Genomic DNA, 22,875 nt, shown 5'->3' with positions numbered 1-22,875 from the left:
AATTTTGTTTCCAAATTTTACGCTCTAAAATTAATCCCTAAAAAAAATTTAACCACTCTTGACTCATATTAAATACCTACTTTAATAGATCTATACTTATATAATAATCGATATTTATCCTCGCTTACTACTGGCCAAAATTTGAAAATAGTTATTACCATTAATAATTCTACAATGCAAAAGAGTGGGAAGATAATGTTCCCCACAACCACCTAAAACATTGCAGGACCGAGCCATATCTTTTAAACCCACTGATTATTACACAAGATATTCGTGCATTTCACTATCAAAAGGAGGTGCGCATCAAAATACCGTTCCACTAAACGTATCTTCAAATCTCAAGCAACAGGAACTCCAGTCTGCAAGCGTTAAAAGTCCTATCAGCGTTAAAAGGGAGGAATTTTGTAACAGAAGTAAATCCCGGTTAGGGAATAATGAGTAGATTGTAAAAGATGTTCAGATCACCAGTCTATGTCAATACTAATTCTGGACATTACTTCTTTTAGAATTGAAGCCGTGAATCAAATCTAAGGATAGTGTAACGAATTTTATCATCGTACATTTTTATATTTATGAATGCAGTATTCGTCCTAAAGTAAGCCTGTCGGTCCTTAAACATAACATCACCTGGTAGGCCATTGCTTGCATTGATTATTAACCAGAAGATATATGTATTTACAAGTTATCCTATTAAAGTATTAAAGTAGTGTATATACGAATTCTGATTATTGATCATGTTTCACTTTCATGGCTACCTGGACATGAGTGTGAGTGGATTCCAAGGTGACAAAAAATTCAAAAATTTGCTTTTACGTAAAAGGGCCATGAGGAATGGATAGTTCACACTCGAAAGCAAGAATGCGCACTCTTGCAGCAACCCTGAGGACCGATTCATCTCCACAACCTTATAAAAAGGAGATGTGTTCGCTGGATTTGTGATGGGATCCTTTCACAGTATTTACTGTTGCTGCTGCCCCCCATCAACGAACCATGGAACTAAGTCATATTGTGCTGTTTATTATTATTTCCCTTGTCCTGAGTCCCTGTGCAGTTCAGGGACAATCGACCATTGATTATGCATGCAATCCAAGAAAAATCGACATAAGTAGGCTTCGTTTCTGCAACACCTCCTTGTCCTTTACTCAGCGCTCCCAAGACCTTGTGGCGAGACTTAATCTTACAGAGAAAGTGCGACAGCTCGTCAATTCAGCATCAGGTGTGCCTAGATTGGGAGTTCCAAGTTATGAATGGTGGTCTGAAGCCTTACATGGAGTCTCCAACGTCGGTCCTGGCGTTAAATTCCGTACACCTGTGCTTGGTGCTACAAGCTTTCCTCAAGTCATACTCACTGCTGCTTCTTTCAATGTAACTCTGTGGTACAAGATTGGACAGGTAAGTTTTGTGAAAAAAATTAAATCTCTTTTTGCAATTATTTTAGGCGATAAAAAAATAAAATGATGTATTTGTGTAATTATTTTAGGGGATATAATTAGTTTAGAAGTTTGAAGTTGTAATTTTTTAAGGTTTAAAATATATTTTTAAATATTTCAATTTTCAATTTTACAAATATAATTTTAAATAATAAATAAATTCAATTTCTTAAAAAAAATTAAATTATTTAAATTATACAAACTTTACAACTCAAATTTTAAATCCTACCAAATCTTAAATTTTAAATAAATTCCATTAAAAATATTAAAAAAAAACACTCTAAACATAAAACACTTCAACTGTAGGCGCCTTTCCATAATTTAACACATACTCAAGAACAATAAAACACTTAAACTATGGGAAATTAACTTTTCCATAGTCTAACACATACTCAAGCACAATATCCCAAGCATGGTATGAGAAAACCTTTTTTTGGTAGTTTCAATATCCTACCCAAGCATGGTATGAGAACTATAGCTTTTCCATAGTCTAACACATACTCAAGAACAATAAAACACTTAAACTATGGGAAATTAACTTTGCCATAGTCTAACACACACTCCAGCACAATATCCCAAGCATAGTATGAGTAAACCTTTTTTTCTTGGTAGTTTGAATATCCCACCCAAGCATGGTATGAGAAAACCCTTTTTTGGTAGTTTGAATGTCAGTGTGATACGAGAGGTTGGGAATTCAATTGATTCTAAATTTTGGCGTTCTTTATTATCTGAATAAACAAAATCCTTAAAACATCGTTCTCTCATCTACCAATTGATTCATGGTGTAATTTCATGGTGCAGTTATGATAATACTTCATTTTCTAGATTTGGAATAATGATAAAGTATAATTTAATTATTTTTTGTTTTGAATTATTTTAATATATTTCTATGTAAATTTTGTAATATATAGGTTAAAGTTTATAATTCAAGTATATATATATATATATATATATATATATATATATATATCTATATATATATATAAATAAAATTACAATTTTATTTATAATTATATCAACAAATTTAAATAATAATAATAATAATAATAAATAAATCAAAATCAAAACCTAAACAATTAGACCTGGCATAATAATAGTATCCTAATTCATATCAAAATTGTATCTCCAAATAATAATTATTTATAAAAAAACAACAACACTTAGCTTATAAAATAGTTAGACAACGCATAATAATAATATTCTAATTCATATAAATTTGTTTGTAATAAAATATTATTATTTTACGAGAGGATTAGGTTACTCATGTAACGTAAGCTTCAATAGTTTTTTGATTCATAATTTCATGATGGATTATTGCAGGCTGTATCCACAGAAGCAAGGGCGATGCACAACGTAGGGTTGGCTGGTTTGACGTATTGGAGCCCCAACGTAAACGTGTTTAGAGATCCAAGATGGGGCCGTGGCCAAGAAACTCCAGGGGAAGATCCATTGGTTGTAAGCCAGTATGCTGCCAACTATGTTAGAGGTCTTCAGGAAACGGGTGATAGTACTAATGACAAACTCAAGGTTTCAGCCTGCTGCAAACATTACACTGCTTATGATCTTGATAACTGGCAAGGAGTGGATCGTTTTCACTTTGATGCCAAGGTATAGTTTGCCGTGCATACATTGGCTTTAACTAATCTCCACAATTATCTTTTAGCTTTTGTCAAATACAGTTGGATCCAAGGTGACTTATTATCTTTCTATGGCTATTGCTTGATTATTGTAGGTTACTCAACAAGATCTGGAGGATACATATCAACCTCCTTTCAAGAGCTGTGTTCAAGATGGACATGTGAGCAGCGTTATGTGTTCATACAATCGAGTCAATGGCATTCCTACTTGTGCTGATGAGAATCTGCTCAAAGGAACTGTGAGAGACCAATGGGGTTTGGACGGGTAAGCCAACTGAAATGAAGGCAATGTTTGTATTATCAGAAATCTTCATACGATTACCATGCTTAGTGTAACTTACAGAGTTTTCTGTCAAGGAATCCGGAAAAATATCATAGATGGAAAAATGTGTGATATCTCTTTTTAAGTTTTGAGAGTTTTAAGCCTTTGAGTTATCCACAGAAGAGTTCCTCTATTAGTAAAAATGAGATGATTGAATAAGCAATTTGAGCGCACTTTATCCTGATCTCAAGCCATATGAGAAACGCCTGCCCCAATTCCTTCAACCAGGCCTCAATTTTTTTCTATGACAAGCCTATTCATCTGCAACTTCTTTCTGAGAGAAGTCTAGGGTGACTGTTAAGGGGTTTTATTAAATGAATTTTTGATACTAGTGAATTCTGGACATATTAAAAATTACTTTTAATTTAACTACATATTGGAAAATACCTCTAAAAATGGCATTATTTAACCCCCACCAATATGAACTCAATATACCAATATAAAAAAACCCTTTATCTTTTATTATATGCTCAATATATTGTCATTTTTCCCTTAATATATATATCCAATATGAATGCACTTGGCATGGTGTTTCCCCTGCCTTCTTGCTCCCTACACCCTTCAAACAAAACTTCAGTTTCCCTTAGTGATGCATTTTTGTTAGGTTTTAAATACATTGAAATTTTTAGGCATTAGTAAACTTCTAAACTTTTCCCATTATTCTGAGTGACTGTTCATGTAATTGATTCTCGATGAGGTGTGTGACAATTACTCTAACATCTGCCTCAAACAATAAGACTTGGACAAAGGCTAAGATACTATGTTGGAGTTTGCTATTACACGAAAAACCACAAACATTAGTAAATTTCCAAATCCTTACCATTAAATCAGTTAGTCCCCTATTTCCAATATGATCATTAATTCATATAACTGATTCCCAATAAATGTGAAAATTACTTAATGTTGAACTTAAATCGGTATAATAGTAAATGCACATCACTCTTTTCCTCTGCACTTGCGTATGCAGTGAAGTGTCCTAGTCAAGTCGTCTTAGTGTAAGTGGGTAGTTTACTTCGTTGAATATTTATATTGTGTTTGTGATCTATTTGGTTTTCGACTGTATGTGAACTTATTCTAATTGAGTTTGGGGTAATCGGATGTACTATCTGTGAAATCAAGGGTTAACTTAACTGTTGTACTGAATTGTCCAACCAGACAATCAAGATAAGGACGACCGTTGAACTCTGATCTCTCAGTAAAATACTCAATTAACCAACTTGCCTGCCAGGTTACAAGGTTAACCCTTCAATTGTAATTACGGGTTGCACACCTCTGATACTGTATGACTACTCGGCTTTTCTAAACATTCCCCCCTCACGTTACCAACCACCCTCCTTAACCCACTTTAACAAACTTCACAAACCCGAAACCATGTTTTGATGACCTAAATATATAACATTAGCAGACAGCCTTTTTAAACATTCCCCCCTCAACGTTACCAACCACCCTCCTTAACCCACTTTGACAAACTTCACAAACCTGAACCCATGTTTTGATGACCTAAATATATAACATTAATAGCCTTTCTAATTTCATGAATTTTCGTCAAAATAGCAATTCATAACCAGTAATGTGAGGTTTACAGGTATATAATCAGTAATGACGTTTAACAGTTTTATTCCAGCATTTCATAAAAGCTTATATTTGGACTTTACCATGAGTAGAATAAGGTTAAGTTCAAGAGCGTAAATCCACATATTTATTGACAGCACTTAATATATATATATATATATACTCTTTGAAGCACGACATGGACGGTTCACTGAAACTTCTCGCACTCCACTGAGGAAAACACTACATGTGGGTTATGCTCGTTACTGGTGGCCCTATTCAAAGGAGATCAATAAGTATAGAGTTATAAAACATTTATTGCAATTCAATGCAATATATACATATACATTTCCTGTTAGAGCATTTAACACAGCTCCGTGCATAATGTTTACCCTTTTCGAATGATCTAACGTCCGAATTTGTGTTTGGCATCCTGTACTTGGATAGATACATTGTTTCGGATTGCGATTCTGTTGAAGTGTTGTACAAATCAATCAACTATACAGAAACGCCCGAGGACGCCGTGGCTGTTGCTCTAAAAGCAGGTACTACTTAATAACAACAGTTTATTTTATATCAGGTAAATTATTTTTGGTATATCTGTTTTACTGGTGGTTGGATATACATTTTTGGTATTATTGATTTAAGAATATAAAAATAGTCTCGGATCAGACCGCAAAGGCTAACAATCCTTCTATAAAAAAAATTCGTACCAAAAGAAAAATTAAGAGAAATTACTTTATTGTGTGAGAAAATATGTTATGCAAATATGTTATGCATATAGGAGTAATGGAAACTTCTAATAATAATTAGAAGATAAGCTAACCAATTCCAAAGCTGAAAATATGTTATGCATATAGGAGTAATGGAAACTTCTAATCATAATTAGAAGTTAAGCTTACCAATTCCAACGCTTTATTATTGGAACTCTTAACACCTCATAAACGAAAATTAATAATAATAATTAGAAGATAAGCTAACCAATTCCAAAGCTGAATATATGTTATGCATATAGGAGTAATGGAAACTTCTAATCATAATTAGAAGATAAGCTTACCAATTCCAAAGCTTTATTATTGGAACTCTTAACACCTCATAAACGAAAAGTAAAAAGAAAATAAAGGAAAAAAAAAAAAAACAACGAATTTCAGATATCATGAGAAAGAGTTACAGTCAAGATACCATGTAATCCTGTAAAAAAATCCTGTAAAAATAACTAGAGACTACAGTACCTCAATCCTTTTTAAAAATAAAGAGCACAGCAAATAAAGTACAAAGAGAAAGGCAAAGGCTAATGAGCCTGCTATCGGGCATTAAATGCTTGCTTAGCTGCAAGCTCAATAGCTATATAGTTTTCAGTGGGGACAGAGTGTTCGGAAAAGACCACATGCGTCTGTTTTATATGGCTATTGAGCTTGCAGCTAAACAGCCATTTAATGCCAGATAGCAATGAGCCCTTTCCATTACTTCATTGCTTGAGAAAATATATTGTACATCAAACTAAATTATTGTGTTCATAAGGGCAATAGAAGGTTAAGATAAAACTGACCACCCAACCGATAAAAATGCTACCATAAGTTACCAATTCCAAAGCTCCAAGCTCCTCTTTTATCAGAACTCTAGTTCCCAGGCACTTCTTTTATTGAAACTCTAATGACTGAAATATCTACATCATTGGTTGTTGGATATATTCTTTTACGTCTATTTAATTCTAATCTATGTTCAAATTACTCCAACCATTCACATGGTTATTAGAAAGGATAAAAAAAATCGTCGTTATTGCGTGAAAGTGAAATTGTTACTTATTTGTAAATATATTAAGATCGTTAAGATGTGCAACTGAAATGGTTAATTATGTTAAATATTTTGGCAGGGCTGGACTTAAACTGTGGAACATTCCTTGGAAAATACACACAAAATGCAGTAAATACTGGAAAAGTCAACATCTCTGTGGTCGATCAAGCGCTTGTGAATAATTACGTGGTGTTAATGCGTCTTGGATTTTTCGATGGGGATCCGTCGAAGCAAGAGTTCGGGAATCTAGGCCCGAGCGATGTGTGCACTGCGGAGCATCAACAACTGGCTTTGGACGCAGCCAAGCAAGGCATTGTTCTTTTGAAAAACGATGGTTCATTGCCACTATCACCTAACAACACAATGTCTTTGGCAGTTATTGGTCCTAATGCAAATGTAACCAGAGTTATGATCGGCAATTACGCAGGTAATGTAACATCCATGCAAGTAATTTGATCAGTGTCTTGCGGTTCTGTTCACCACTTTTATAGTTTTTTAATAATACTCGTGAATATATCATGTCAATGGCAGATTTAGAGAATATCCAGGAATTTGAGGGGTAAAAGATCAAAATCATTTATGAATCTACAACAGAAATAAAGATATCATATATATATTAGTGTAAAATATCATATATATTAGTGTAAGGTATATACTTCATCATTTATCCATGAAGATGGAGAATCCATCCTTATGAAGTGTTTAGAAGGATTACACTTGCATTCATAATCTCACTTTTATCTAGAAGTGTTTAAAGTATAAACTTTAATGTTATATATGTATTGGTTTTAATAGTCTGAAACAAATAAGGAGGAAAAAAGAAATTTTCCACAGAGGAAAACATTAAATTATGCCATTTCCTATGTTACATTTAGTATCTTATATAACAGTTATGTTAAACTCAATTATTCTATTTTAACCAATCATATAACCATTCATTTCTAACTCACTATATTTTTCTAATAGCAAGTAACTATCTGACTAGGAGTTACTCCAACAACATGATCCATGTATGTAAACATATCTCTGAACTGTGGATTTATGAATTGTTGAGAGGGTAAAGGGGAGTGATTAGAGGGCAAAAGGCAGTGATTAGAGGGGATATTTTTATTTTGATTGTGGATTTAAAAATATTTTGGAATTTGGTGTACAATAATATTTTGAAATTGATTTAAAAGTGATACAAACATTGACTTAGCTCATATTCAATAGATTCTGAAATATTCCAGCTCAGCAGATTAATTAAATTTTGAAATATTCCAGTTCAACAGATTAATTAAAGAAGATAAACTATAAACTTTATTATTATATTACCTAAATATTTAAAGTTAAAATGTATTATTATAATATCGATGAATGCAAAGATATATTAACTGTGAATTTATGGATGGTTTAGAAAGATAAAAGTATTTTAGAATATAAATATTAACATTGTGCAATTCATTCATTTGTATATCAATGGCAAAGGAGTGAAGTCAGCCTATTAATATTAACATAATGATCGACCGGTGATGGACAAAGTGCTTTTGCTTGCACGGTTCGAGTCTAAGACTTGAATGTCAATAAGAAATTTAAAATACCTTATTCTCCATGCACAATGATAGCATCTGTTATCATGTGTACAGGAGTGCCATGCAAATATACCACGCCTTTGCAAGGTCTGCAAAAATACAGCAAGGCAATTTATCAGCCAGGATGTACAGATGTTTCTTGTAGTGGGAGTGGATTGATCGACGCAGCAGTGCAAGCAGCAACAACTGTAGATGCAGTAGTATTAGTTGTGGGTCTTGATCAGTCCAAAGAAGCCGAAGGTCGTGACAGAGTGGATTTGCTCTTACCTGGAAACCAGCAAAGCCTAGTATCTAACGTGACTAGTGCTGCGAAAGGGCCCGTCATATTGGTTATCATGTCAGCAGGGCCTATTGATATATCATTCGCTAAATATAATGACAAGATATCTGGCATTCTTTGGGTAGGATATCCTGGTCAAGCTGGGGGAGACGCTATCGCTCAAACCATTTTTGGTGATTACAATCCAGGTAAATTGTGGACAATTTAGCCAGATTCGATCATAATTTTAATTTTAAAGTGAGTAGTAAAATTTATATAAAGTTCAAATGTATTAAGCATTTTGAGAGGAGCATTGAATGTTTCATTTAATAAACTTATGGCATATCATTTTCATTACTGTACTTTTAATTTTCTCTAATTTTAGTCATAACTTTTTAAAACTTTTCTTTCAAACTCATCTTACTTTTATCGTTTCTATACTTTTCAAACTAAACTTCCAAAACATCTTTAACTTTTTTAAACTCTTATTTCAAAATCTTGCGAATTATCAAGATCCTGACCGCCCAAAAGAAGCCAAATCCATCTTACTTTCTCTTTTCTATACCCTTCAAACTAAACTTCCAAAATTACCTTTCTTTTAGTTCTCATCATGGTTCCAAAATTCTGAAGATCCTGGCTGCTCAAACCAAGTTTATTCTTACTCTATCTTGCTCCTCCATCTACCTTATAGCATACATCCAAGTGCAAACCTCTCCATACTTCATAGGTTCCCATTCCAAGGGTTCGGCTTGGAGCATCTACCCACCCAAGTGGCATTGCAATGCTCTCCTGTGATGGTTCTTCCGTTGGTTTCTTATTAGAAGCTTATTAGAAAAATAATGGAGTAATTTTTTCTACGGGTCATGTTTAGTTCTCAGGTTTTTTATTTAAAGTTAAAAAGTATTTCAGGTTAAAAAGTGAGGGCATAATTGTTTTTCAAGGGAATATAATTAGTATATGCTCAGTCTTAATGTTAATCAATAGTAGTAGTGTATTACACAGTTGGTTACGTTGCAATGATTTTTAATAAATTTAAAAAATTAGATTTATATTAAGAAACTGCTCACCCAACAATTTTATAAGGATTTAAAATTATTCAAATTTTAATAAATTTTTCCATGATAAGTTACTCATTATTATTTATAACATTCATTTATATATAACCAAAATTTATTTAGCCTAAATTAATAGTTTAAGAATAGAAATTCTACATTAAAATATGTTTGCCAACTAATTTAAAATTCTTTCCAGAAAATTATATTGATTAGTTTAAAAACTTTGTGAGTTGTTAGGTTAAGCTTAGGAATATAAAGACAATCCCAATTGCACTTCTACTTCCACTGACTCTATCCCAAATCTTCTGGATTAAACTATGCAGCACACAACTCTGCCCGATTCTAATAAACTCTTGCACTACCTGATTGATTTCACAAAGATCTAGAAATTTATCACTGACTAAATAATCCATTTGTACTGAATGCAGGTGGCAGGCTTCCTTCTACTTGGTATCCTCAGGATTTCGTCACAAAGGTTCCTATGACAGATATGAATATGCGACCCAATCATACAACAGGATACCCTGGTCGAACTTACAGATTCTATACAGGAGAGACTGTGTATGATTTTGGATATGGGCTGAGTTATACCAGTTTTCAGTTTTCCCTTGTATTTGCACCAGAGGTCCTTTCAGTATCTCTTGAAACAACCAAAAAGCTCTCTTCACATTCCAATGAGAGTAATATTTTGCATACCAACGAAGACCCTCTTTACGCAGAAGAATTTATTGAAGTTGGTGATACAGATTGCAAAGGATTGATGTTTGATTTCGTTGTAGAAGTGAAAAATAAAGGTATGCGAACGGGCAATCACGTGGCTTTGCTCTTCTCCAAGACTCCTTTTCTTTATCATATTGCTGGTTCTCCAAAGAAGCAACTAATTGGATTCAACAGGGTGGAAGTGAAGGCAAGAGAGTACCAGAGAATTCAATTTAGAGTTGATGTGTGCAAGGATTTGAGTATAGTTGACAGGGAAGGTAGAAGGAAATTGCTTCTCGGGAAGCACACCCTATCCGTTGGATCATGCAAAACTGGGGATGATTATCTTGAGCACCACATATTATTGCTTAGGTATGATAGGTTAAAGGAGCGATCTGTGAAAATGGTCCAAGAGTGATCTATGAAAATCGCCTTTTTTATTATATAATTGGGTTTTTTTTAATAATAAATGAAGAGTAATTGTTATATATCATTTTCGATGTCAGCAATGAATTAATTTTATTATTCGTTCAAATGTTGGGATAGGTACGTTTTGCTTAATTAGTATTTATAAACCTCAAAACATTTATTTGATGGGTTATTTTTCATTTAAATATTAATAATAAATAAAAATTAACTATATTATTTTATAAAAAATAATTACTAATTAATATATTAATTCTTTTTATAATAATAATTTAGTTAATTTTTATTATTAATTTATTTAACCATTTTATCATATAGATTTCTAATTTATATATAAGATTATCATTAAGATATGTAGATTGTAACTAAGTTTTATTACATCAATATAGATTACCTATATAATATGTTTAATATTGGGATATGTAATTTTTGCATTCAACAAAAAATTTCATAGAAGTTAGTAAACATCAAAAACACTTAACTAGTGATATATTTCACATTTTCAAAATTAATAAAACCAGATCCATCTTAGCTCTGATCTTAGCTCTGGATATATTAAGCAATGAGATGGATCAAATCTCTCAAGGTGCAAACCTTTATTTGAGTCTAAAGCTTGAGGAAAAGTTTTCACCTTAGATTTTATCCTTGGGCATGATAGATCTAGAGTTAACATGGATCTACACTCGCATAACTAAAATGATATTACATTACATATAAATTTTAAGCGTAAAATAATATTATCTAATATATTGTTATTATATTAGTAATTATTCAATTTACTTAAAATTGATATCAAAATTATATCTACATTAATTTAATGTGTATATATACAACTCATTATTCAAATGGATGAAATTATATTGTAATAAATAAAAAAACATTGAGAAGTGTGAGTATCAAAACACATTTTCAATACACAACAATTATAAAGAATTACTTATAAATGAAAATATATTGGGGATAAATGTTAATCTCCATTAACTATATAAATGCTTAAGAATAAAATAAAAAGTATCATTAATTGTAAATAGCGTCATATAACTTTGTATATTGTGAAGCACCGTTATAAAAAATTCAAAATTACAATATACTAAATACATGTCTATATGTGACCAATTAATTAATAATATTATTCACAATTATGACCATAGTCATTATTATTCCATGCTAATTAAACAACCCACTATTACCAAAGAAAACATAAAGAACTAGTTGTGAACGCAAATGGGCAGTCTCTCCCATAAAATGTATCAATCACTCCAAAGTGACTCCATAAACATTGAAATCTATCCTAATATATATTCAATTTGGGTATTTGAGGATTTGTTTCAATCTATTTTTAAACATTAAGAGTCATATGCCATAAAGCGCAGACTTTAGGGTTATGTAGTAAGGAATCAAACTTGTTGATATGAGTCCCAATATATCAGTAATCATCATCCTGGAAATTTCCACAAGCCGGTCCCTAGTCTCATGTGTAGCAAAAAGTCTACGTTGCATGTTGTTCGAGGGGTGATGGGAGGTGAGGAGGGGCAGTGCGCTGTCTCTCCGGTGAGGTTCCCGTGTATGGCAAAGGGATGAGTTGTCAAAGCTAGGGGTGTTACTCCCTGGCTTTAAGCAGGAATGTGCCTTGTTTGAAGTCTAAAATTGAAGCCAAGGATGGAAGGTTTGTTGAGGGTGTGAGAGAGTCAGAGTTGGATGATAAGTCAGGAGTTCATTGTTTGGTCAAGTATATCTTTTTGTTGGGTGTTTTCAAACCAAACATCCCTAAACCTATTATGCATGTGTGTATACCTACATTGTACAATATTTACATGTTATCATATAGTTGGTTTTAGGTTTATAGTTAAAGTATATTTAGGTTTAAAACTAATTTGTATATAATTTAAAAAAAAACAATATCAACATAAAATTATATCAATATTATTTCTTACCTATTATTATGGAAAATATTTATTATAGAAAATATTTAATTAATATTAATTTATTAATATATTATTTATATAGATATATTAATACTTATTTCATTTAATAATAATATTTGTCATGAAATTTGCATAGTGTATCATTCAATAATCATTGTAAAATGGTTTTTAATAATGATATAATTTATATATTATTGTTATACAATTATAATTAATATTAATATAGTTTTATGTTGTTGATATTATTTTTCTGGCTTTGTCATCTAATCTATTGAGTAGAATGGGATATTTCTCGGTTCATATCTTGGAAAGTAAATATATATTCAATTTGGGTCTTTCTCATCGAAGATAATGTAAAGAGAAGGTAAATATTCCTTTAATTTAGTTTTATTTATGTTTAAAATAATAACCCATGTTAATATTAATTTTAACCTATTATTATCAAAAATATTTAACTAATATTAATTTATTAGTATATTATTTATATAGATATATTAATACTTATTTCATCTAATAATAATAGTTGTCATGGCTCATATCTATTGAGGTTTTTGTCCAATAAATGCCACCCCAGATGTCCCTATGAGGATTGATTTCCAAATTTTTTATAATTATTACTCTATGTAAATATCATTCACGATGTAGTAAGTCAATAATTAGATTTCTAAGAAGTAGATAGTTTGCATATTCACTCCTCTTCATTGAGGCATGTCTACTTCTTAGAAATCCAATAAGAAAACGCATGCCTGAATCAAACTCCAGAATTAAAGAATATAAACCCTAAACATCCAAGACATACCTTAATAAAAATGTTTGTCATTGATATTGTGCTTTTGTTACCAAATTTCCCAGACTATGTTCCAACCCTAAAGAGTATTATAAAAGAAATCAATTAAAGAATATAAATATTAAACATGCAAGACATACCTTAATAGAAAATGTTTATCTTTAATAATGTGGTTCTTGTTAGAAAAATTTCCCAATTTTTTCCCAAATCAGTTAAAACCCTAAAAAGTATTATAAAAGTTATGAATTAAATAATATAACCCTAAACATGCCAGACATACTTTAATATAAAAAAACAAAAAAAAATGTTGATATTGTGGTTATGTTACCAAATTTTCCCCAATATGTTCCACAATCAGCATCCAAACATGTGCAAATGCTTGGTTATTTTTATGTGTGAAAAAATGATTGAAATTTAGGCCTTTAAATAGTCTACCTTAGAGAAAAATACCATGGGAAAAAACTATGCATAACACCATGAATAACATGGGTAATACCATAGGTTCTCACAAATTGGAATTCAAAAACCATGAGTAACTTGACCATAAACAAAAATTAATAAAAAAATAATAACATAGAATCATGAGTTATATAAATTCTAAGTTATATAAAGTATAGGTTAGTATGAACATTGAAATATATCATGAGTTAAAATGTTTACTTTATATTTCTTTTAGATTTTATTTAATTTTTACTTTACATTTCTTTTAGCTTTTATTTAATTTTATCTTCTTCTTTTTTTATGTAATTTGACTGAGTCAAAATATTAAATAGAAAGAACAAGATTTTGTTTACAACATTTGGCAGCGCTTCCCAAAGAAATCATAAAAATTAACTAAACTATAAATTTGTTATTATTATTTATAAAAATAATTAATTTATGAGTAAGGCATATATATATATATATATATATAATTTTAAAAAGATGTAACAAGATTGTTAATGACTGAGATTCACCCCACTTTATCATGGACATTCCTAAATTGTAAATAATTTTTGTCACAACTTCATGGATTTCTAATACCACGTACCCAAAAATCATAACTCATAGGACAAAAAGGAAGTAACTAATTTTAAAATAAATATCAACCTTGATTTGTAACTGCTCCTAATATTAGTGAAACTATATAAATTAAATAAGGTAAAAATCCGTAGGCATGAAAACACCTAGCTCATAATACATCTCACATTGTCAAAATTAAAAAACTCTCACTTTACCATAGAGATTTTTAACTTGTAAATAGACGTTGTTACCATATCATGGGCTAATATTATGGCTTACAAATAAACATCAAAATGCATATATGAAGATTTATTTGAATCATCATCATGAGAGACATGGTTCAAATACACCACATCTAATGAGATTGACTAAGATTAGTGGACTAAAGTTCCATCGTTGTTGATACTGAACCAAAGAGGGTATGTATGAATGTTTGCAATCATATGTTGTGAGGGGGTCTGAAGATGTCGATCCCATAGATGATGACAAGTAGAGGATATGTAAGGTATTCTCTACCATCTCCACAATAGGAGGACTAATCTTTATGATTCATAGACTGACTCCTTTAAGTGGCATAGAAAACGTGTTGGGGGCCATATGCACGGGGTGGAAACTCCTATATGAGATACTTTGATTTTGCAAAGGATGATTAATATGTCGTGAAAACATGGGAGATGATGGAAATGGTGTGAATAGTGTTTGTACATTTCCAACAAATTTTATGGGTGGTTTGTGTGTGATGTCTTATCGTTCTTAGCTAAATTAGGGAGAGTGATGTAATATTCCGCTACAAGATTTTACTAAAAACTTCACAATAATTTTCAAACCCTCATTACGAAATTAGAATAATCTAAGAATAACATGCATTCATGGTAAAACATTTAAATGACAATTTTATGGGTTACCAAAATTAAAATAAAGCACATGCAACCAAAAAAAGGAACATAAAATAATCTAAAGAATGCAGCCACTTTATTTTATTAGTAGTTGGAAAAACAATACATGTCAACATAATTAACAATGATAATCTAGGTGGATATTGGTGGCTACCTGCCTATTCCATCTTGACCTCTAATTAGTTTAATCATTTTCCTTTATTATAGTAGCATTTACTATTTTTAGCAATTTTTCGGGTCCTAAACTTCCGGAGTTGTTTTGACCCCCTAAATGACGTCTTTTTGAGGTCCGTCATAGGCCCATAACGATAGGAAGGGGTTTGCCACAAATCTTGTAATAATTTGAGATATCTTTCTAACAAGGTATCATACACGGCAAATGGAGATCATATGACCAAGTTACGACCCCAGGAAGTTGGCTGCCTAACTAACCCCAACGAGGCCCACAAAATATTTGTGTTCCATCTCCTAGGGTTAAGTTTTTCGTTGTTTAGCTTTTCACTTTGTTGTTCAATAATAAAAAGGCCCTTGAGCCTCATTGTAACATAGTTCATAGGCATGTAGTTGTCACATCTCTTCTCAGAGATAAGCTACCATTGCCCGAGCTAGTTTATTTTCATTCTGTATGTAAGCATATTTCAGTACTTTGATGTTAATGAAATGAATTTTTATTTCTGTTGCATATTTTTTTATGCTTATATCTTTGTTCTATTGTGTTCCTGCATAAGTCCAGATCAAATGAATCCCTTGTCAATAGCATGCATAACTTCTCATCAAATTACTAAACTGAAATATTGAAGCACACTTATGAACCCTAGATGGGTCCACCAAGGAGATATCATCGCGGAGGTTTCATTTGATGATCAATATGGAACTGTATATACAAATTTCTCTAAAAAATACACAATATTATAAATAAATCTAGGATACCCCAAATTCCTTTCTATCTTTCCTTTTTAAAGAGATAATAGATCCTTCTTCAATATTCTAGAATTCTCCTTTATTGTCACGAATACCATGGTCTCACCATTACCATGGAAAATACCACGACCAATTACTAGGGAAAATACGATTGCCAAATACCATGGCAAATACCACGGTCCAATAGTACACTTTTCCTTCCTTTGCACCACAAAGGGTTATTTTTCTCTTTTGGCCTTACTTCCACCAATGTCGTAAGTCCATCTTGTCTGCACCATAATGGAAATTAGAAAAAGGAACATGACAAATCCTCTCATCCCAAGATTGCTTGTCTTCAAGTAATCCACATTTGTCTACCAGTCTACTTGTCAAATGCATCTGAGCACCAATGCCAAGATCCCAGATGAATCAATGCATCACCACGTGCCTCTTTACCACCCTATCATGGATAGATATCTTGATGTGGAGGTCCCAAATAAACCTCGGGATCATTTTCTCATCAATAGACCCAATGTTGTGTGAACCACCACCTGTATCAAAATGCCAAGATCTCGGTTGAGTTGGGCCCCTCGCTTCCACATATATATCCCACTCCATATGGTACCAACTTAATATCTCTGGCCATCCAATCCCATGGGAGGAATCGAATGCATGAATACACATGCATGGATAAAACCCACCATGTTAATGCTTTTCCATGCTCAATTCATGTTGCTCAACCTGGTCAACTTGCAAGATCAACCTAGAAATATCTACCCCCTTTCCTTTTGCATGCAGAGGTGGGTCAATAGAGATGCAACTCCTATTAATTTATCCCTAAAGAAAGCTTCTCTCCAAATCCTAATTGTACTCTTCTTTCCCCTAGGCTAGGAACTTCAGTTGTCCCTCTACGCTAGTTAGCTTGGTTGCTAAATTGGTAGGTATACTACCCCAAAGTCCTCAAAACCATTGATATGTTGCAAAATGGTGTCTTGGGGTGTATGAGTCTCCTTATCCTTTACCATGATATCAATCATTGCATGCTCAAACTCTCTTTGGTGGACTTCCTTTGAAAGTTCTAGTACCCCACTAAATGCCTTTATATATACCTGTACTACATTAATAACCAATTCAAAAGATGGATGATCTATGACATTAGTTACAACTCCAACTTGAGATTCTAACTAGTTATGCACATCATGTGTATCATCCTCATCATACCCATGTACCTCTAAGTGCTCATCATGTTGGTTCACCACTACTGGCTCAAGTTCAAGTCTCCCTAAATGCTCATAGAATTGGTCTGCTACTGAGGTGGATAGCTACTAACATCCACAATTGTCTACTTATATTCTCCATGGACATCCTCCTAAAAATATATGGACTAAATTGTACAAAAGTCTAACTCATCGACACCATTAGGAAGAATTGCCTCCTTCCCTTCTCCATGCACTTCTAAGTGATTGTTATGTTGGCTGATTATTATCATCTTATCGTGCAAGTCTCTCTAAATAACAACACAATGTTTCTCACCAGCTATACTTGATGGATCATATTCTTCATGGGTGCTCTCTTGAAAATTAATGGACCCAATTATAGAAGAATACTCATGGTTAGAAGGAATCTGCTCCTACTCTACCCCTATTGTCTCCCTCCTATCCCCTAGGCATGAATGGTTAGGTGCTCAAGGTCCCTTACAAATAAAGCAGATACCTTTCCTTCTAATCTCATTCTTGTTGATGGTTTTACTTCCTTCATTCTTGCTTTCTCCATCAGTCCTCATCAACTCCTTTTTGGTCAACTCCCTTCTGAGTAGTTTTATGTTATGCCTAAACAACCTCTTAACTAGTTCATAGGAAGGAGGTGATACAATTAGTTTCTTTCTCCAAATGGTCAATACTTTGGATCTTAGTGTTTGAAAATGGCATCATCTTTACCTAAGAATAGGGATACAATCTTTTTCATGCTTGATTTGACACTTCCTAGATGAGTTTTTGTAATTTTGGTGAAAAAGTACTAGAGCATCTGAAAGGTTGTGTCACTGCATTCAAGATCCAGCATGAATGTACCAAAGTTGAACTTTTCCATGAGTTCTAAAAATTTTCGCCTCCTCTTAAATGTAGGAAGCATAATGTTGTCTAACCCTTGAAGAGTTTCTACTATTAGCCAGAATATCTCCCTCACCACATCATCATGGTAAGGTGGTAATGGCGATGTTAAAGTTATGATCTTACTAAGACAAGAGGAAATATGATCTTGACCTCTTCACAAGGATGTTCCCGGAATTTGGGTTGTATCAGAGAAAGCATGGAATGCTTGAGAGCCCAATTGAGTTTCTTCCATTCTGATTGCCCCAGCAAGGATAGACGTGTGTCTAATTCTTCCAACTTATGAAGGAAAATTATTGACTTTGTTCATTACAACATGGATCCAAGTGCGAAGAGCTTAGTCACTCTTCCATGTCTTTCCTTCGTCTCCCACCAGTGCTTTTGTTGCAGAATAGCATGAAATATTTTCGAGAAGAGTTTGCTACTCTAACTTTTTCTTTGGCCTGAGGACGTATTGTTGCCTAAAGGACCCTATATTTTCTCTAGTTCATCAAGAAGGTTCTTAAAATTTTCTAGCAACTTTTCAAAGCCATCTTCCCACATGCAAGATATTGTAAGATACCAAAGCAGGAAAATATGCAAGAATACACTAATTCTTCATAGGGAGATTACATCAAACGTTTTCCATACAAACATTATGTCAAACAATTACCATGAAATCTGAAATAAATAAAATAGCAAGAGACATGGAGGTAATTTTATCAATTATTTGAGCTCAATCACTTGTTAAAATGGTGATACTCAACTTAAATCAGCCCTCTTGCAGCTTATGGTTTGGCCTTTGAAATTGAACAGACCTCTAATATTTTAATATTGAACTTGTTCTCCTTCAAGTTTGATTATTGTAGGTTCACTCCCAAAACATAGAGGGATAACTCACTCCAACCTAGATCTCCAACCTAGATCTTGGTCTACCCTCTGAATATAATCTTTCCCATTAAACTCCTGAACACAACAATTCGTTCCTCTGATCTGGGATTCACTCCAGTTGAATTCTAGTTTAATTAAATCCTCGAAAAATATCTGAATACAGTCCAACATCCCTTCACTGGTCCCAAGAAACCCTGATTAAATGAAAGAAGCAACTCAGCCACTTCGTGTATATTTTTTCCTCCTCCAATATCCAGGTAAGAATTAAGTTTTTCTTCAATCAAAATCAGCCCAGAGATGCCAATGAATAAGGCTTGTTGTAGCCACAGACTTGACAGATAATCGTTGAGGCGTTTCTGAATCTCTGATTTATTTGGACCTATAAGGATGGATACGGCCTCTTAGAAAATCCATGAAACGTATGAGTTTCTTTAGTTGATCATTGGTCATTATAGTGGCTTGATTTACCAAGAAAAATAGCAGATATCAGCTCTTCTTTATATCAGTCACACAACCAACAACAAAGCACTCACTCGACATCCATTTAAAGGAACTCAACAAGCAATAGATGAAGAAGAAACTTTGCTTCCCTAATATGATGGATAAACTCTGCTTCATAGAATAAAATAACAATAAATTTTGCCAGCCAATAATCTAGGCCACTAGAAAAATAATGATCACGGGCCCCTTCCACTTGGTGGGTTTCGCCTCCTTGGTAGTCCAAATTTGGTTTGCTAAATACTAATCATAGCCTTCACAATATATGGAACTCGGTCTTCCAACATACTCATCCTCCAAGTATTGCATCGAACCCTTGCAAATCTTTTATAAATCATGAATATACAAATCTCCACCAACTCATTAAGTAATGATCTCGCTCAAGACAAAACAAGAATGTGTCTATGGCTCGAATAATAAAATCAGTTCAAAAGCAAGAATTCATAAGGTAACATTATTGTTAAGGTGTTGATAATCAACAGATCTAGCAACAGGTACTGGGTTTGCTCCAAACCATGCAGCAACACCAAAAAGGGTCGATTCAAAACCCACACCGCATAAAGCCATAAACCTGACTCCGAAGAGAAGATGTTTCAAGTTAATGCCAATGTAAAGATTCATATAAACTTCACCTGGGATCGATTATTTTAACAATATGTATCGATGATCAATTAAAAACTCATTTAAACATGTAAAAACTTTGTAATAAATCCAATCATCTTAATCAGGGATGAAATCTGATAGGAAAATTGTCCAATCAATTTATCCCTCAAAAAAATTTCTAAAATATTTTTTTAATTACAATTTAAAAAATTTCAAGCAATTCGGCCTCCTGAGACTCAGCCTTCCAAATGATTAATCGACCCATGCTTAACTGATAAGAATGAAACTCGGGGATATCCAGTACTCCATTGGATAAATAAATTAAATAGCATGCCCAACAATATCATTCATTACAAATTTCCAATCCACTAACAAATATGCCCAGAATTCCAGACAGATCATGATCATCTCATTCAGATCTCGGTTTGCCAATAAACATGTCAAGGAAATTTTCCTTTCAGCCTAGATAGTGAGTAAAATAATTCATCCTTCAATGCACAAGCAATTCGATCTTCACACCAGAAGAATTCACCCATGATAATCTGACAATAATTCGGCCCCATGGATATAGATGTGGCCCAAAGGACGGTCAATTTGATCCACGGTTAGGAGCATATCTGATCTATAAAGGAAATTAAAAATTTCCCATGCTCCTCAAATATAGATCTAATCCTGAAGAATGTAAAATTGATCTATAGTTGGAAGCATATATAATCAATAAATTTCCACTCTTCAAATGTATCATTCGACTTCATGCCTAAGGATGACATCTATTTTCAACTCCTCCATATTCTGATTAGATCCAATCTAATAATTCCTGTAAGAAAAATAAACTACCTTCAAACTAGGTGTAGGAACACTTCCAAAAATAATTAACTGAAAAATAAAATACCAACTGGGGTAACATTGAGTATATGGATTTCAAACTAGGTGTAGGAACACTTCCAAAAATAATTAACTGAAAAATAAAATACCAACTGGGGTAACATTGAGTATATGGAAAATACCAACTGGGGTAACATTGAGTACCACCCAATATGGAAAATGTCTATTAGGGTGAAAATAAATTTTATTAAATAAAAATCTTATCTACTGACAAGAACCCTTGGGCTCGTAGGATTGACAACTCTATACCACTGTAATATTCCCCTTCCAGATTTCACTGAAAACTTCACAATAATTTCCAAACTCTTGTTATGGAATCAAAATAATCTAGGAATACCATGCATTCATGGTAAAAAAATTAAATGAAAAATTTAATCTTAAGAATGTAGCCACTTTATTTTATTAATAGCTGAAAAAAAATACATTTCAATACAATTAACAACGAATTCCTTGTCAATGGCATGCACGGTTGCTCATCAAATTGTTAAACTGAAATACTAAGCACACTTGTGAACCTTGGGTGGAACCATCAAGGAGATATCACTGTACAGGTTTCATCCTGGGATCAAGATGGAACTAGTCATGTTGGGTAATTTAATTGTTACTTAAATTGCTTCATTAAATTTTCAAACCAAGGTTCTTGTACTTATGAAGTGTATGCACACTATATATACCAAGAGATTATTTTTTATTAAAAATTTCAAATTCAAAAGAAACATGTAAAGTTCAACTACTCAAAATTAACTCTTGCCAAGTCACGCACATATTCTTTTTGTAAGATCGGCCATCTAAACTAAAATTAAAGCACATTAATCTGTTAGTTTTGACAATGAATTAGGTAAAATTGTAAATAGACAGTTTCATACCGAATGTTTAGTTATATAACGGTAGTTAGTGACATAAAAATATCGAATGCTCATGTAGACAGTGAACCATTCTTGAATAAAGTCCGATCCAATTCAGTTTCGTATCTCTTGGTCATTCTGTTTTGTTTTTCTTCTCCTATTTTCTTGTTGTTCTTTCTACAATTGGTATCAGAGCCTGAGCGTGGAAGGAAGGAAGGGCATCCAGCAAGAGTCCAAAACTGGTGAAAGAAAGCAGTCCAGAACCGGTGCACGTTTCAGAACCTGCGTGAGAGGAGTTTCAATCTCTGTCAGGCATCCAGCGTGAGAGTTATCTCTGTTCAGCGTTCCAGTTTTTTCAGGCATCCAGCGTGAGAGTTTCTGTTCAGCGTTCCAGTTTTTTTAGGCATCCAGTGTGAGAGTCTCTGTTCAGCGTTCCAGTTTTTTCAGGCATCCAGCGTGAGAGTCTCTGTTCAGCATTCCAGATTTTTAGGCATCCAGCGTGAGAGTTATCTCTGTTCAGCGTTCCAGATTTTTCAGGCATCCAGCGTGAGAGTCTCTGTTCAGCGTTCCAGATTTCAAAACCTGCGTGAGAGGTGCACGTTTCAGTCTCTGTCAGGAGGTCAGCGTTCCAGACCGGGTATCATTTTTCCATTGCTAAATAATTCTGGGCTTGAATTCACAAATTGTTTTAGGATTTGTTTTTTTTTTTTTTTCCAAGGAAAAAAACGGTAACTTTTTATTAAAAAAAATTAATGAAAAGTTACACTAGCAGATGCAATGAAGCATTCCGTAAGAAGCCACCTGGGCTCGAG

At 33.1% G+C, this 22,875-nt stretch overlaps 1 protein-coding gene across 2 annotated transcripts; it reads left to right on the top strand.

The window, feature by feature from the left end:
* The first annotated feature begins 962 nt into the window (after positions 1 to 962).
* LOC149248699 (putative beta-D-xylosidase 5) lies at positions 963 to 10,791 on the top strand. 2 transcript variants are annotated; one of them, XM_089456100.1, is made up of 7 exons: positions 963 to 1,392; positions 2,751 to 3,038; positions 3,163 to 3,332; positions 5,388 to 5,485; positions 6,814 to 7,161; positions 8,360 to 8,773; positions 10,048 to 10,791. In XM_089456100.1, the coding sequence occupies exons 1-7, from the start codon at positions 991 to 993 to the stop codon at positions 10,734 to 10,736; spliced, it is 2,409 nt and encodes an 802-aa protein (XP_089312226.1). In that variant the 5' UTR covers positions 963 to 990; the 3' UTR covers positions 10,737 to 10,791. The 2 variants fall into 2 exon arrangements, with proteins under 2 accessions (XP_089312226.1, XP_089312227.1); XM_089456101.1 differs by lacking the exon at positions 8,360 to 8,773.
* The last annotated feature ends 12,084 nt before the right edge of the window (positions 10,792 to 22,875 follow it).

This window comes from Pinus tabuliformis, chromosome 7 (assembly GCF_031772625.1).
Source record: "Pinus tabuliformis cultivar Carrire ecotype Pingquan chromosome 7, CPIR1, whole genome shotgun sequence".
In the NCBI taxonomy this organism is placed as follows: Eukaryota; Viridiplantae; Streptophyta; class Pinopsida; order Pinales; family Pinaceae; genus Pinus; species Pinus tabuliformis.
Note: the sequence above shows the minus strand (reverse complement) of the source record. Positions and strands in the feature narration are given on the sequence as shown.

Excerpts from the sequence above, each read along its gene's own strand:
- LOC149248699 (XM_089456100.1), top strand. The coding sequence starts at position 991 with ATGGAACTAAGTCATATTGTGCTGTTTATTATTATTTCCCTTGTCCTG. Across the intron at positions 3,333-5,387 it reads GACCAATGGGGTTTGGACGG|ATACATTGTTTCGGATTGCG; the intron begins GTAAGCCAACTG and ends GTACTTGGATAG. Across the intron at positions 7,162-8,359 it reads TATGATCGGCAATTACGCAG|GAGTGCCATGCAAATATACC; the intron begins GTAATGTAACAT and ends TCATGTGTACAG.